General features: G+C 42.2%; 3 protein-coding genes across 3 annotated transcripts; 1 reads left to right on the forward strand and 2 right to left on the reverse strand.

Moving 5' to 3' along the window:
• Window positions 1-97: 97 nt before the first annotated feature.
• LOC121307739 (serine/arginine-rich splicing factor 9-like) lies at window positions 98-5174 on the reverse strand. The gene is made up of 5 exons (XM_041240004.1): window positions 5071-5174; window positions 3193-3369; window positions 2674-2849; window positions 2169-2341; window positions 98-1685 (listed from the first exon to the last, which is right to left on the reverse strand). Exons 2-5 carry the CDS (start codon window positions 3348-3350, stop codon window positions 1455-1457), a joined length of 738 nt encoding a protein of 245 aa, XP_041095938.1. The 5' UTR covers window positions 3351-3369; window positions 5071-5174; the 3' UTR covers window positions 98-1454.
• Window positions 5175-8073: 2899 nt separating this feature from the next.
• Window positions 8074-11274, reverse strand: LOC121307773 (peroxisomal membrane protein 2-like). The gene is made up of 5 exons (XM_041240051.1): window positions 11064-11274; window positions 9884-10000; window positions 9285-9447; window positions 8717-8836; window positions 8074-8590 (listed from the first exon to the last, which is right to left on the reverse strand). The coding sequence occupies exons 1-5, from the start codon at window positions 11171-11173 to the stop codon at window positions 8522-8524; spliced, it is 579 nt and encodes a 192-aa protein (XP_041095985.1). The 5' UTR covers window positions 11174-11274; the 3' UTR covers window positions 8074-8521.
• Window positions 11275-11802: 528 nt separating this feature from the next.
• Window positions 11803-14310, forward strand: LOC121307686 (DNA polymerase epsilon catalytic subunit A-like). The gene is made up of 5 exons (XM_041239924.1): window positions 11803-12193; window positions 12876-13011; window positions 13377-13570; window positions 13777-13902; window positions 14144-14310. Exons 3-5 carry the CDS (start codon window positions 13379-13381, stop codon window positions 14264-14266), a joined length of 441 nt encoding a protein of 146 aa, XP_041095858.1. The 5' UTR covers window positions 11803-12193; window positions 12876-13011; window positions 13377-13378; the 3' UTR covers window positions 14267-14310.
• Window positions 14311-15894: the final 1584 nt, after the last annotated feature.

Here is a 15894-nt window from a genome sequence, read left to right on the forward strand (position 1 = left end):
TTTGTTGAATGCAATATTTTTTTATTTTTTAAAAAGGTTTTTTTAGTGTTTGTTCAATATTTATTTTAGCCAGATTTTATTGACTCTTTTTTAAAAAAAAAAAAAAAAAAAAAGTAATTGATAAATGCCAACTTGTGTGATGAATCTTTAAAAATAACTAAAAACTGAAAGTGCTTCACACACAACCCTAGCTGTTTATCTAAACAGATTTTATCAGAAAGCACATCACTTGTACAGTAATGCTCCGTGTATCTGCCCATCCCATATCCACCCTAACCATGCATCAGCCGTGATCACGCTCTTCAGCAACGTCACGCACGTGTGCAGCGCTAGTGCAACATGACTACAAGAGAAAGCAGGTTGTTTTTTCCTTGTCGTAAACCATTGCATTTTGCTGCTGTGTAAATTACCCAACCCTAATGTAAATGTATTCAACACGGCGGTAGGGCAGCAGCCCTTCGATAGAGTGTGTTTATTGGAATTAATGAAGTACCCGACCCTCCTGGGAGAGCCTGTCTGTTCTGTGCGATTGCTAGGTGTGGAATCTAATCAGCAGGTAGGTGTGTTCCAGCGGGGTAGCAGGGGGCTTATCAACTTCAACCCCCGTCTCGCTCTCCTGCCCGTCACTCAGCAGTGAATGCACGCACACGCACGGCAGACGGCTGCCTCGTCACAAGCATTAATAGCCTGTACCTTTCTAAAGAAGGGATTTAAGGGAGCTCCCTAATAATAGCTGAATCTCAAAACAATTGTGTGAATATATTAATTGTTACAGTTATGTATAATGGTATTTAAAACAGGATTCATTTATCTGACTTTTTACATATCCACCCTTACTGTGGTGCAGATACGAAACAGACCGCTGTACTCTGTTTATTGGAAATTGAAAAGCTGCTTACACGCACTAAACGTATCTTTAGTACAAATAAAAGAACTTGCGAAATATTAAATGTTTTTTTTTTTTTTTTTTTTAAAAAGAAAAAAAAAAAAAAAAAAACTAAAAAATATAACACAGCACTTCAGTGTCTAGAGACAGAACCAACAGTTGCCATCCAGGAGACCATGCCAGATTCTAAGAGGGGAAGAGTTCTGTGTACCATACCTGTGTCCATTTCAGAAGCAGTGGTACAGTACCTGCAGTGTCAAAAGGATCTCATTCCAAAACGCTGGATACCCATAGAGGTCAAAGCAATGCAATCTGTTAGACACACAAGTCAACCTCCTTGAAGCAAACAAAGGGGAAAGTTATCTGGCTCCTGGATAGCGACTGGAGCCTCCGAGTGACAATCCTGACAGTGGAATGTAAAATTACTGACACACCCCCAAAAAATAAAATTAAAAAGGAAAAAAAAAAAAAAAAAAAAAAAAAAAAAAAAAAAAAAGCCATAAAAATAAAAAAAACCTCCCACAAACACAAAACCCCCCTCCAGCTGCTGCCGTCCTGCTTCTGCTCTTTACCGGTAGTGGCGTGGGGGGGGACTGCTGCGCTGAGCGGAGTGGTGCCGGGCTGGGGGGGGACTGTGACGGGACAGAGAGCGTCGCCTGGGCGGAGGGGACTGGTATCGAGGAGACCCCCGGCTCTGGTACGGGGAGTATCGACCCCTAGACCTGGAGCGAGACCGGGACCGGGAACGGCCCCAGCTTGAACTCCTCTCGCCATGGACTCTGATAAAAGCCGTCTCCCCCTGCAGGACAGGAGGACTCACAGTTAACACAGCAGGGTCAGGGTAATTAAAAATGAAGAACTATGTTCTTATATCCAGTGGAAAGGTATCATTTGATCTATGATCAGATTATAAAATCTAACCGTAACCCTTTGAAAGACTCGTACTTATATACAACAACTTTGCTAAAGCACTCTAGGGTCAATGTCCTTGGGTTTAAATAAGCTTAAATAAATTGAAAAATGAATGTTTAATCTGCCTTCTAACCTCCACCAACATTTTAGTTTTAATGTTAGAAGAATTGCTTGAGTTTAACCAATAGTTATCGGTTATTAAATAGTTTTTTTTATGTTTGTATTAGAAATGTGAATATTACTAAATGCAAAAATCACTTGTAGATGAAGAAAATAAATTAAAAAAGACCCCTCTCCAAGACACTAACCCCTTTGAATAGGCTGACAAAGCACATGTGCCTCACACAGCAAGCATAATATCTGCACTGACCTGGTGCGATCGAAACTCGGTCCTGTCCAGCCTGCGCAGTGCATACTCCATATCCTCCCGGCGCAGGAACTCCACCACACCCTCCCCATCACGCTGCACGTCAGCAAAGCACACGTCCCCAGCCTCCCTCATGTGATCCTTCAGGTCCTGCCAGCTCCCAGAGGGGGGTAAACCTGGGGGAAGAGAGACCAATTCCATGAAAGCCCCTCCCTTGTGCAGACACATTTGTGTTTAAGTGCCTAGAAGTCAAGTAGACCTGTTAAAGTATATATAGTCTGAGTTGTATAATGCTGTTTACCCTTTAATTGCTTATCATTAAAAGTGTGGCATGACTTTCAATGTTTGTTTTAGAAAATAAATTGGGGGGGAATGCTAGATATGTGTCTCCAACTAGTTGCTTGAGAAGAGTGAAGAACAATTGCACAGACTGCAGTTTAAAATGTCCATGCAAAAAAAGTTTCAAAAGGACAAGGAGCAGATGAATCCCATCAATTCAAGTACACACCTGTAACTATGACCCGGAACTCTGATCTTCGAGATGGGGGTCCAAACCTGCCCCGGGGAGCTCCTCCCGCCATAGGGCCATTGAATTTAGAGGATGAGGAACGTGGGTACTCCACACGCAGCTTTGAGTCTCCAAAGCCATACCCATTCCTGCCGTGCACTGCATCCTCTGCGTCCCTAAAGACAGGGGAAAATAAATTACATCCACTGCATGGGCTGTATGATTAACACGACAGTGGATCATTATAAAATGTTTTTGTCAAATACATTTACTGGCTACTCCCTTTCCCCACTGCAAATGTATTCTCATAAAAGTTTACATCCACTTCCGTGACTAAGGAATTCCCATTGCACTAGTTAGATACAAAATGTTGGACAGGTGATGTCCATCCTGTGGCTCTATCCCAGCCCAGGTCATTGTTCCAATCACTGAATAGATTATAGCAGCCACAGGACCAAGCCTGACACACTGCAATGTACCATGCAGTGCCCCTCATTTCTGACCCCCCAGCACTCTTACCTTGGGTCCTCAAATCGGACGAAGGCGAAAGGGATGGTGCCCCTGTTGTTCTTCAGCTCAATGTCCCGGATCTTCCCATACTTGTAGAAGAGATCCTCCACGTCACGCTCCTGCACATCAGCTGGAAGGTTCCCCACGTAGATTCTCCCATCCCCCATGGTTCAGCTGGGACCTACCCTGTTTACATACGAGCCATATTTTCAGTGTGATCATTTACCTGTTCAACATCTCAGAATGTTTATGCCACACAATTCCTAGTGGCAGTTTCTTACATTCTTTCACACTTTACATTTGCGCCCGCTACACGTTTGTTACTGTGAACCTGACGAAGCCCTGTTGTGACGAAACACGTAGTTCCTTTTTGTTTGCTCGGTTTAGTAAAAAATACGTTTTAACTAATAAAATGAAGAAAATCTTTTTTACACTAAATCTTGTCCTGCTTTTGAGTGTGCGACCAATTGGTGTTTTGGACTTCAATTTATATATCAAGGCGGGTGGATCGATTTGAGAAGAGAGCGTAAGCCCAAACAGACTTTTGTTTTAATAATATATTTATTTTTATATTGCGCCTTTCATAGTGGACCACCATCACAAAGCGCTTTACAGGGAGGTAGGCTGTGAACTGTGCATTATATGCAGCGTCACTTACAACAGCACATTGATTTAACATCTCATCCGCAGAATGGAGCACAAGGAGGTTAAGTGACTTGCTCAGGATCACACAGTGAGTGAGTCTGGTGGGATTTGAACCGGTAACCGCCAGAGGTGGGCTTGAAACTCCAGAGCAGAAATTGACCAGCTTCAAACACCTCTTCAACAACCAATATTTGCATAAGTACATTTTGCCACAATGTTTTTTTTTCCAATTCAGGATTATGAACTCAAATCAGAAAAAAAGCCACTTGAACAAAACCACCTTGCAAAACACGAATGCATTAAACTGCACAGGAAGGAGGAAGGCAGTATTGGTACCGTTTGTTCATCCACCTATTTCTTTATTTGTTTTATCTGAATGTCAAGAACAACGGCACAACTAGTGTTTCAACCTATTTGTTCAGCCTGAATTGTGTCCAATTGTACTGTATGCATTTTTTATTTTGTTACGGCTTTTAGCCTTGTATATTTTGAAAATATGTTGGACACAGTACAAAAGATTAACATCTTGTTTAAATTACCATATAACACAAAGAACAACGAAATGTGTACTTTAAACACCAAGGTAAACGGCTACAGTATAACTGTACGTCGACTAGGAGCAATTGGGTATTGATAAAATGGAGGGGTTCAGCACGGCCGTCCCTACATACAGCTCCCCTCCCCCACGTGTTTCTGTGGATTAAAAACACAGTTGCATCACAAGGCTTCAAATGAGGGTTTAAAAAATAACTATAACGTTACAGTGACCGTATTTAAACGTTAAAATGTGCCCCGCGCCTAACGGCGGATATCTATTGCTCATGAAAAAAACCCGCTTGTGTGCACCCCGGGAATTTCTCGGCCTTGCCATCGACTCTGACCCTCCAGTTCCGGGGATGTTGTTTCGAACAAGCACGCCGCACGGAAAGCTTGTTTTTGCCCAGAAAAGGAAGCCAGATTGTCTGGTGTTTAATACAACCGGTGCTTATTACTGCAGGCTCGTATTTTAGTTTGCTAATTGATGGTGGGGGATGCGTTTTTTTGCACGCTGTAATTAAAAACAGTTTCACTTTTGAATCGCCGCCTTCCTCCATTCGTTAGTTGTATCCTTTGTTAAGATTTACTCCGGGTTAGGGTACTCCGATCAGTCCTTGAAAATAACTCCTTGCGCGCAGTTTCTACTGACTAGCACTCGTTAGGAGTGCATTTCGGTCATTTTTTATTACAAATCTTCTCTCCTACCTGTGTCTGTTTCGTGTGTTTATTAGCGATCCTCTTCTTAGGTAGGCTCTCGCTTCCCCCGGAGCAGGAAATACAAGCCTGGCCGCCTTCTCTTCCCTTCGCCCGCCTCCTCAGAGGTCATAAAGAAGATGGTGCGAGTCACCACCCACCTTTCAGTATGCATATAAAACACGCCTCTTATCGGCTGGCATTCACACCTATTTGCATCTTTATAAAGATCTTAAAACTACCAAATCTCCATATTTTCCACTGCACCTCCAAATTGATATATAAACTGCTTCCTTTCAGCAGATACATATCTGTAGGGTCTTTGCAGACTTATTCTTTACAGATGCAACCTGGTTCTAAACTATTTTGTATTAAAAGTATTATGTAATAATTATCACTGAAGGTATGGGTTGTGGGTTAAGATGTTTACATATATGAATGTTAAAGTTATATATTTGAAAACATGGTTCTACTATAAGATTACATGTATGTTATTTAAAAATGTAAGACTTTCGTGAACGCTGCAGTGGCTCATTGCAATACTATACAGATGAAGAATTAAAGCTGATGCTGATGTCAAATTAAAATAAATAAAATGTGTCATTATTATCCATGATACTATGTATAAGTGCGTGCAATTATTGAATGCCACCACTGCACACATATCCCCATATTTATCACAGTTTTAGTTTGTTTTGTTATTTGGTAAAGCACTATGAGACTGTGAGGATAGGCACATATTAAAACCCTAGAGAACATCTCAAACACAGGTAAACAGATCTGTTCTGGAGCGGTTCCTGATTTCACTTAGTTGATGGGGAAATACCAACAATTAAGCTCTTGTCCACACATGTTTTTTTAAAAAAGTGCATTGCCTTACTGAAGACTGAGCCAGCCATCATTCGATTCCACGTGTCAGTATTGCGGGAAATGGTACCACAGCCACCGGACTTTACTTTTATACATTGCAGTCTGTCTGGTAGTTCATTTGATTAATTCAAATGTTCAGCCACTAGGTGGAGACTGTGCATTCTGAATACTTAGTACCACGGTATTATTATAAAAAAAAATAAAAAACAGAACATCCATTTATTTGTATATTGGCTTATTATATTGCTTTATTAATAATTTGTTTGAACATGTTTTAAAATATATTTTCAACCACCGACATGTTTACATTAGGAAGATATGTTATACATACATACAAAAGCCTTCTATCGTATGAAGTTGGGTACAGCATTGCTCTACCCAAAACACAATAAGTTATGTTTAACTTCTACTAAAAATCAAAGGAAATATTATATACAGCTCTAATATGAACTCATGATTGCATCACACATTGTAAGGTTTGTGCTGTAATGAACATAAAAGCAGATTTTACTTTGTAGGATGTTGTTTTTCATATCCTGAACCACTTCATTTATTTAAACCATGTTGCAGGCAGGCAGGCAGGGAGGCAAATGCAGGCAGGCAGTCTTCATTAATTCTTGCACCTGTTAGTTTACATTCTTGTTTTACACTTTTAATTTTTTAGCCCTTATCAGAAAGCATTGCAGATTTATTAGCGGGTGCAAGAACAGATTTAGCTGCCAGGACACCTGACATCTTCCGGCCACATTGTGAATCATGACATCAAACAGCTACACTCCTTCACTTCTCCAGCAGTAGCAGCTTTTGAGCGGCACAGAACCCCCACTGCTTGCAGTTTCCTGTGTGGGACAGGAGTTCAAAAGCAGTCTTTTATTTGCACAGATGTTCTACATTCAGATACACGTCTCTCTATTGTGTTGGTACATCTGAGACATGGTTGTTTTGTCAAGGCTGTTAGTACCCTCTATTTTACAAGTTTGTGAAACTTGCTGATTATGATTTGGCCCAATTAACCAAACCTGCACATCACTGGACCATTACAACTATAAACGCATTGCTCTGTTCAAACATCCACAATGGTGTTTTTAATACAGAAACGATCCATCAAGCTTAATAAATAATAAAAGGCTGAATCTGTTTCATCAAGGTTGTCTCTTAATGATGTGAGTGTGTGTCTGGGTGTGTGGGCGTGGGCATACATAGAACTTGTTGAATCGTTAACTTTATAAATCAGAATTAACTTCTACGCGTTTAAAAGTGGGTTGTGAACTGCAAAATTGGTTTTAAGTAATCTTTAGATAAGCAGCTCTTAACAATATAGTCCTTGAAGTGAAGAGAGTCCTGGATGGGATACTGAATTTCAACCTGAAACGTCATCGATCAGAACACCACTCTTTAAAAGATTATCATTTAAAATAATAACACTACTACTAATAATACTAGCATCACCAAATCGAAATGTATATTTAGTATCACATAAAATGGAGCATTGCTTGAGTTAAAGATGAGCGCTTCACAAATGAAGAGAGTTACGTTATGATCATTGCTGTGTGTTCACGCATTATCTTTCTCAATTACAGAAAATGACTGCCACCCTGTGGTCGCTTTGTGGTAGTTTAAGCCACAACTTAAGCACACACTATCTCTGGAGCAGGCGTGTTTATTTGTGCCTTTATGAAGTTTGAGAAGAAACGGCAGTAAAGTATGAGGTCCACTCAAAGCTGAAACATCGGTTAGCGTGATGTGAAGAGAGCAGTTCAGATTCTCCAAACACAATTCCATGATCTGTGACCTTGGCGTAACAGCTGGTTGCAGATTGTACGGTAAACTGCAGATGGAGCTGGTGGAGAGCCCGTGGTTATACTGCTTTCATGAAGCAGATTGAAACATGGTTCAAGTAAACTAGATACAAGTCAGATTTCACAGCTGTAACATCACCAAACCATTAAAAATGTTATACTATATGATTGGATGTAGTTAAATTATTCCTACATAGTTTAGTTTACCTTTTCATACAGTAACAAAACAGTCCTTGTTTATAATAGAGTGGATTTATATCCCTAAGGTAGTTTTAGCCACAGGGCAAGCAATACCTTTAACCAGCTTCCAAACATCAGTAGACGATATTAAATGAAATCTGCAATGTAAAGGGATCACCGTTTTTATTAACATTTTACAAGAAACACCTACCTAAAAAATAGAAAGAGGGGGCCTACATTTGTAAATACCAGACATCTTTGTTAGCCAGTCAATTAACTACAATTCCCATAATTCTTCAGTATGGCACAAAACCCTTTTTAGTTTATCTAACGATTTTTCCAACTCCACTTTCCCCTCCAGGTTCCTGTCAATAGTGTTAATTGGGCCAGACTGATACCCCTGATATTCAGGAGAGAACGGCCCACTTCACCATCGCAGTCAGTTGTCGTTAGTTACCGTTGCTAAGTTTCTGATGGTGTGCTAGTTCCCCGAGGCTGTTGGCTGTCTTGTGTACTAATAGCCTTCAACCCCAGATACCTGGCTGTTAAAAGCATGCTCTGTACAAACGCTGCAAAACCTCTATTCCGTCTGATTGGTGCAGGTGCTGGCGACATCACTTCCTCACCGAGGCCAGGTAGGCGTACCAAAACAAGGCCACAAGGTTGGCAAACAGGACCCGGAACTGCATAGAAAAGAGAATCACGCCATCATGTTCAGAGAGTCATTATTGAACAGCGTGGACTAGCAGCTAAGGCTCCAGGCTCTCACAAAAATAAGAGAACCTCCCTCCCCCTACCGCAGTGCCTACCTGCACAGGTACATAGTTGATGTTAATGAACTGGAAAGGGGTCCACACTTTCCAGTTCATCTTGAGGGCTGACCAGTACTCAGTCTTGACCCTCTTCTGAAATGCAGCCCAGCTCTTACCCTGTAACACAGTGACACAGTCAGGCAGGCTGCAGCCCGAGAGATAAGCCAAAAATCAATAGACCCTTTAACAAAGTCAAATAACTCATTGCGACATGCACTTACACAAGCAGCCTGGCCAAAATGGTACAGGTACTCGGCATACATAAAAGAGAAGTCTTCCTTCTTGAATAGCAACCCTTGCACAATAATATTCCTAGCTTGTTGCACTGCCCCTGCCCATCCTCCCTTTCTCTCTCTCTCTCTCTCTCTCTCTCTCACTGCATTGACTCCCATAAAATTTAAATGTATTACTCTCTCCTCCCCAAATACATCAAGGATGAAAGTTAAGGGAAAAACAAAAGACTGGCGTTTTTATTTGATTCTTAAGAAAAGCCTCGTTTATGGGGAACTATTTAGAGAAGTAGGCTGTTTGCGTGGAATTTGTTTCCCAGAGGAAGGCGTCTCACCTCTAGGAAGTTCATGGCCAGGAAGAAGACCAGGAGGAAGGCGGGGGAGAAGACGAGCCGGTCCAGCAGCAGCCTCTTCAGGATGCAATGGGAGGCCGAGGAGGGGACAAACAGCTCCAGGCACTGGTAGAAATAGTGGCTGACAGGCCCGGTGACACACAGGCTGGGGAAGGGACAGAGGGACAGACTGATGCGACTAAATTCACTTTTAAAATGTAGCTTCATTAGGAGTGCAAAGTGCACGAGATAACATCTTATACAGTAAGAGACCCCGTACACACAACACATTAACTGATATAATAGGGCAAAGTACCTAGAAGAGTAACGAGTTAGTAGTTGGAACTACAGTACTGAATTCCAGTTGTCTTAGTTTGTGGCTGTTGGTTAGTTTAAGAATGAAACACTCTTGCAATGTATAAATGCATACCTGCTACCCATTGTGATGTACTTGAAAACCAGTGCTGACACTTTAAACAAATAAAACATGCTTTAAAACTGGAAGTCAGCAGTATAGGTAATGGATTACCCATCAGACACCAAGCCTGCCCACTGGAGACTGAACTTTCAATTCATTATGTTATCAAAGTCTAATACCTTACCCATAGACTGCAAAGCGGGCCGGTCCCCCCCATTCCAGGCCTTTCCCCAGATTGGACCCCTTGCCTCTCCTCTGCAAGCCTTGTGACAGCAGGTTTCCCAAAGCCGAAAGGATCCCGCTGGGGAGACAATGCACAGCTTTCATGGATTATTTATTCCGTAGCACTGGGAACAGCTGGGGACGGACGCACTGGGCAGTGAAGCCCTCTGTGTATAAAGAGACAGGGATGCAAACAGGACTTCCATTGCAAGCGGTCTGAGTATGCCAGCTTCACTCATCCTACCTGATCTTTGCAATCAATGATATTTCACCCCGATAGAGCAGCTAGTCTAAGAAATTGTGAGAAACGCGTAGAGAAACCCATTCCTGTGCAGAAGTAAGAAAACACGTTGATGAAAATTGTTAAATGAATAATTAACACAGATTTCTTCCACTAGACAGAAAGTCGAATGAACTTGACCTGGCATGTGCTGCACTCAGCTACCCCTCCTCGAGTGAACCGATAACCTGTTAAGCTAACAGAGGGAGGCGGATCTCAATGGTGCATCTGATTGGGCATGTGGAGTATGGTGCCCAGGCAGGCCTAAACACCCTGCTGCTAAAATGCCATAACTGAACACCCAAAGGGCCAAGTCTAAACTGATATTAGAAGACAACATTATTTCAGTCTGCAATCTAGAAAATGCGACAACTTAGCGTGGGGCCTCAGTAGCCTGGTTTTGTACCTATTTTTTTTTTTGCAATGCATCACACAGCACCCCATGGCCCATGGGTAGACGGAGGTTTTGTGTGTGACCAAGCTCACCCCATTGCATCATTCTATATGCTTCAGGAAAGCTGCCACCTCGAGTGTTGGAACCCCTTGATCCACAGCGCTATCATGTATATCTGTTTGCTGTATAGTCGGTGGGCTCGGTGCTGGGTATACACAAGAGAATGTGTCGCCCCCTAGCGTGACTCTACAGCCGGGGCAGAGCTGGGGATACACTGCAACAACGTCTCTCTTTTAAACTCGATTACAAAAGCAATTATTGGACGTGCTTTACGAGACTCAAAGGAAAAATGAACACACGCAGTACTAGAGAATCCAAAGTCAGGTGCCACTCTGAATACAAACAAAACAAACAAACCACATAATTCCCCCCCCCCCCCAAAAAAAAAAAAAAAAAAAAAACCCTCACCTGGTTACAGACTTGGTGAGGATCGGGTATTTCTTCAGCAGAAGCAGGTACTGCTGCAGCAGTCGCTGGTAGAAGGCAGGGTCGCGCACCGGTATCGACTGCACGGGCATTGTCCGGCCTCTCGGCTCACCCCGTAAACAACAGTGTTGAAAAAGTCCACTTCAAGTCGGACAGGCTTGTGCAAGTCGATCGGAAATGTGAACAGGGAGTACACGCCCACTCAACCGTACACATTCAAATACAGCAGCAGCCTTTACCGTAATTACTGATAGTAAGCATCCCACTCAATATCTGTAGCAAATGAACTCCAGACATTTAGAAAATTACATTATTTATATTGTTTCCTGTTTTATTGTTGTTTAACAGTTTTTAAGATGTAAAATAATATATATATATATATATATATATATATATATATATATATATATATATATATATATATATATAATATATATTATCGCAAAATAATGTTCGTGCTTGCGCGGCGTTATTATATTCAAAACCTCGCTGGTCCTAAATAGGTCTCTATCTCTTTAAAAAACAATACCAGTGACTCTAAATGATTTGCCAGAAGGCGGAGTCTTTAAACGCGAGTGGGTAAAGTGGGTGGGACTTGGAGATTTGGCGTTGATTCTCTTCATCTCCATTGGTTTGACGCTTTAGAACCCACGCGTGAGGCGGATTTGGGTGTGGTTGCCACACAGCTTCTCGCGGGAAGTGATGACAAGCGCGCCAAGTTTTGCAAAGAGGGAGTCAGAGACACGGAGAATAAGCGCATTCTGAAAAGAGCTGCTTATCGAATCGGAACCACACTTCAAGAGCTGGGGTCGGAGACGTGGGTTTGTGGAATGCCACCAGTCCGGGCATGCTATAACAGACTGTAACAGTATTTGGTAGATCGGGAGAGTTGACTGGTATAGTGCTGTGTGACCCCAGCATACCTTCAGACACAGAGCACGGATGATAACAACGCTTGCTGGAGTAGTATACAGGCGAGCTGAGGATACAGCGGGTAAGAATCCGGACAGGGCAGCGAGGCTAACATCAACAACACACAATGGTTCTGCAAAACAGTGGAAGATTCAAAGCGGATCGTGACTGGGGCAAGAGCGGAGACCAGAAAACCAGCAGTAAGAGACCATCATTTATTTATTTTAAGCAAAAGTTATAACCGAGTTTCAGACATTGTGTAGTTATATAATTTATTCATGCTTCTGCAAGTTTTACAATAAACAAAACATAATTAATTGTTTTTCTATAGTTAAGTCTTCTGTGCACGCCACCTTGTTGACAGGCCAGTTTGTTTACAGTCCCACAAAGTTGTTTTAGCTATAACACTGCTAGTCGTCCTGAGCCAGAAAGAAAATTATGCATTTTGAAACCGTTTGGTGCTTTATTATTATTATTATTATTATTATAAATTTTCAGCATGTGTGTGTACAATACAGGGATGGGAATAAGGCTCCCATTGCATAGCAGTTGGGTCCATTCCTGGTTTTACTATCAGGTTAATAAGACACTTTTGAGCTTGTTACCTATACACTGTGGCTCATCAAGTTGTCTTAAAAGCTGCAGTGAGTGAAACTGCTTGCAATTTCCGTGTCTTTTATTCATCTCTTTGGTCTATCATGACTAGTTCAGCAGTACCACCAAATCCCCACCACCCAACTGGCCCATAGCAGTGTATAGATGCACCCAATAAGAATGATTCCTGCAGGGAAGGTTCATTCCACTCTGTGCGATGCTGTATGTGATGTGCTGTGATGTGAAGATGACCCCAGAGGTAAGCTAACCCTTTCCTCTCCCCCTCAGGGATGAAGCTTCGACGATGTCCGCTCTTAAGCGCCTGGAGCGCAGCCAGTTCACAGACGAGATGGACGCGTGCTTCGGCTTCGAGAGGATGAAAGATCCGGGAGAGAAGACAGGCTGGCTCATCAACATGCACCCGGTACTCTGAGCTTTACAGTCTTGCCTTTGCAACCTCCGATGCCCCCTTGGCTTTTCCTGGTTTTAAAATCTTAATGACTCGTTGTATAAATGTTATAATCTCTTTTACAAATAATTTCATCACATGATAAAAAAATAAATAAAAACTGAAAACAGAGCCCATTTCCAAAGCTCAGCCTGCCTTTCTCCACTTATTGGGGTGTTCCATCCCCATAAACATTGTTGATTGCAAACTCCATGCATTAGTAATGGAACAGTAAAAAAAATTGATTGGACATTTTAGGCTGTCTTAAGCAAAATGCTAATGAATTGAAAGATGGGGAGCATGTGAATAATACTGTGAAATCCATCTCTTTCTCCCCTCAGGAATGATCACGTTCTCCCAGGAGTACGTCTCCAGCGAGCTCACCCAGAACTTCTTCACCATCACCCAGAAGATGCAAAAGAAGGTGACTAGTTCGAGGAACGCCACAGAGACCTCGGAAATGTTCCCAGTACTGCCGGGATCCCACCTGCCCCTCAGCAACCCAGCGCTGGAGTTCATCAAATATGTCTGCAAGGTAGAACCCATGGGCCGCCTTCACTTTGCCTGTCTGGTTTTTCTTTATTGGTCCCCCTCCCCATACCTGATCACTCACTATTAACAGACTATGATAAGGGAGGGGCAACCATTGAAGTGATGTGAAAATACATATATACATATATAAATTACACACGGTTCCTAATTTGTCCTTTGTCTATTGTTTCTCTCTCATTCTCGGTGCAGGACGGAATGGTGACTCTGCAGTGGTTCTGCTCTAACTGCCAGGCGCAGTACGAGACGGACAGCATCAAGACTGCCCTGGTGGAGGCTCTACAGAAGAAGCTCCTGACCTACACCCTGCAGGACCTGGTGAGTCACACAGCTATAACCAGACTGTATACACTACCTCCCAGAACATAGGAACTGCAATGCGCTGTGCACCCACGCAACGCACAACTCCACTCCACACTACCTGAGCTGTACCACACTGCACTGTGCACCCACACACACAGCACAACTCCACTCCACACTACCTGAGCTGCTTCCAGTGGTTGTAGAGTTCTGACTGAGATGACAAGCCGTCTCTCCTCCTCTCCTCTCCTCTCCACAGGGCTTTTCCAAGCAGATCAGCGTCTTCCGGAACATCACTGTTCACTACAGCATGCCCTTCCTGCGGGAGAACATCGACTGGATGCTGCAGATGAACCCTGAGCTGGGCAAGGAGAAGGCATGACCCCCACCAAACAGAGCAGCCTGGAACTGCAGTGTCCCCCTGGAACTGGGAAAGGGTGGTTCTGTTTCCCTGTAATGTAAGCTGGTCCCTTTTAAAGGCACTCTCACCAGTACTGTTGGCTCTAATCTGTGTAAAGCACAGTGCCACAGGTACAGATGTCTTTTTGTATCGTTGGTTGCTGGGTGCAGGACTGGCAACTGTGTACAATGTGGTTTGAGGTGAAGGGAGAGGTTCAGACCTGACTGAAGTGCCTGCTGACTGGGGTTACTGCAGGAATTTCTGTATAGTTGTGTGTGTGTGTGTGTGTGTGTGAGTGATTTATTTTGATTCAGTAAGTCAGTACTTGTATCTTTGTACAAACCTTTATCCAAATCAAACAGCTTTTACTGACAAGGCTTCCAATGTGGGTACCTGTTTTTTTTTTTTTTTTTTTTGTATTTGTGATACACGTTTTTGAAAGAAAAGGACTCCAAACTTTTATATTGAATTCAGACTTAATCTGAAGCAGTGTGGTTAAAAAAAAAAAAAAAAAAAAAAACTAATATAAAACTATATGTTGTTGAGCATACCTGAAACGATTTGTAAATGATATTGCAGCTTTTTAAAACTGCTCTGAATGTAAGTTTCACAGTAAACCATAATGATTTTGATAAATATGACACATTCAGTTTGGGTACCGATATTCTCAACTTGAGCAAGCAGTGCCAGGCAAGAGCAGATGGATTGCTGGGATTCGCAGTGTGACCAGGTTTAGTTGTATAAAACACTTATTTTGTGAGTTAAAACTAAATAAATGCATGTGTCGTTGTTTTCCATGGTGATTTGTAAGTGCACTTTGCAAGGGTTCCTGACACTACTTCACATTTAGCAGAGAGTAGAAGAGACAGAAATGGAAACTGAGTAAAAGTGAGAGTAGTTAGAACAGAAGGTAGGAAGCACTTTTTAAAACAATTATAAATGCATGGGATAACCGACCAGGTGGGTGACACAATAAATTAAACGCTCCACATGTTTTTTGCCCAACCCCTGTACTTGGGCCATGGTGTACATATTGTCTATTGGGATTCAGTGAATAAAAAGACTCCTTCTACTCTGATATTGCAGCGTTTGGTCAGCAGGGGGCACTCATCACCTGCGCTATGGGTTGGGCTGCGTCATTGACACTGCGTTCCTTTCACCACATAGAATACATTTCAGGGGGAGCAAAGTCAAAAGCTGTCTTGAATTTATGCATTTACATTTACGTTACATTTAACTTGGTGAATGTAAAAATAGTTGATCATTATAATAAATCCTGATAGGACAATAAACCTAAAAAAAATCCTTAATTTAATATAGAAGGAAAGCATTAATATCTGTAAAGAGATATAAATAAATACATCATCCTACATGTCTTGTTGCTGCATTATTAACCTGAAATCCTACGACAGTAATTATTAAAGAGGGTATAATGTGGCACAGCATGCTGCGTTTGCTGAATTGAGTGAGCTGTCTCATGCTAGCGCTGAGAACAGACTCCCACAGGTGGTTAGCAAAGGGAAGAATTACTGCTATCTGGTTTGTATCCTTCTCACTATTCTAACCACTCCATCCACCCACTTTGTTTAAATCATTGCTGTAGTGACCCA

Source organism: Polyodon spathula, chromosome 58 (assembly GCF_017654505.1).
Source record: "Polyodon spathula isolate WHYD16114869_AA chromosome 58, ASM1765450v1, whole genome shotgun sequence".
Classification (NCBI taxonomy): domain Eukaryota; kingdom Metazoa; phylum Chordata; class Actinopteri; order Acipenseriformes; family Polyodontidae; genus Polyodon; species Polyodon spathula.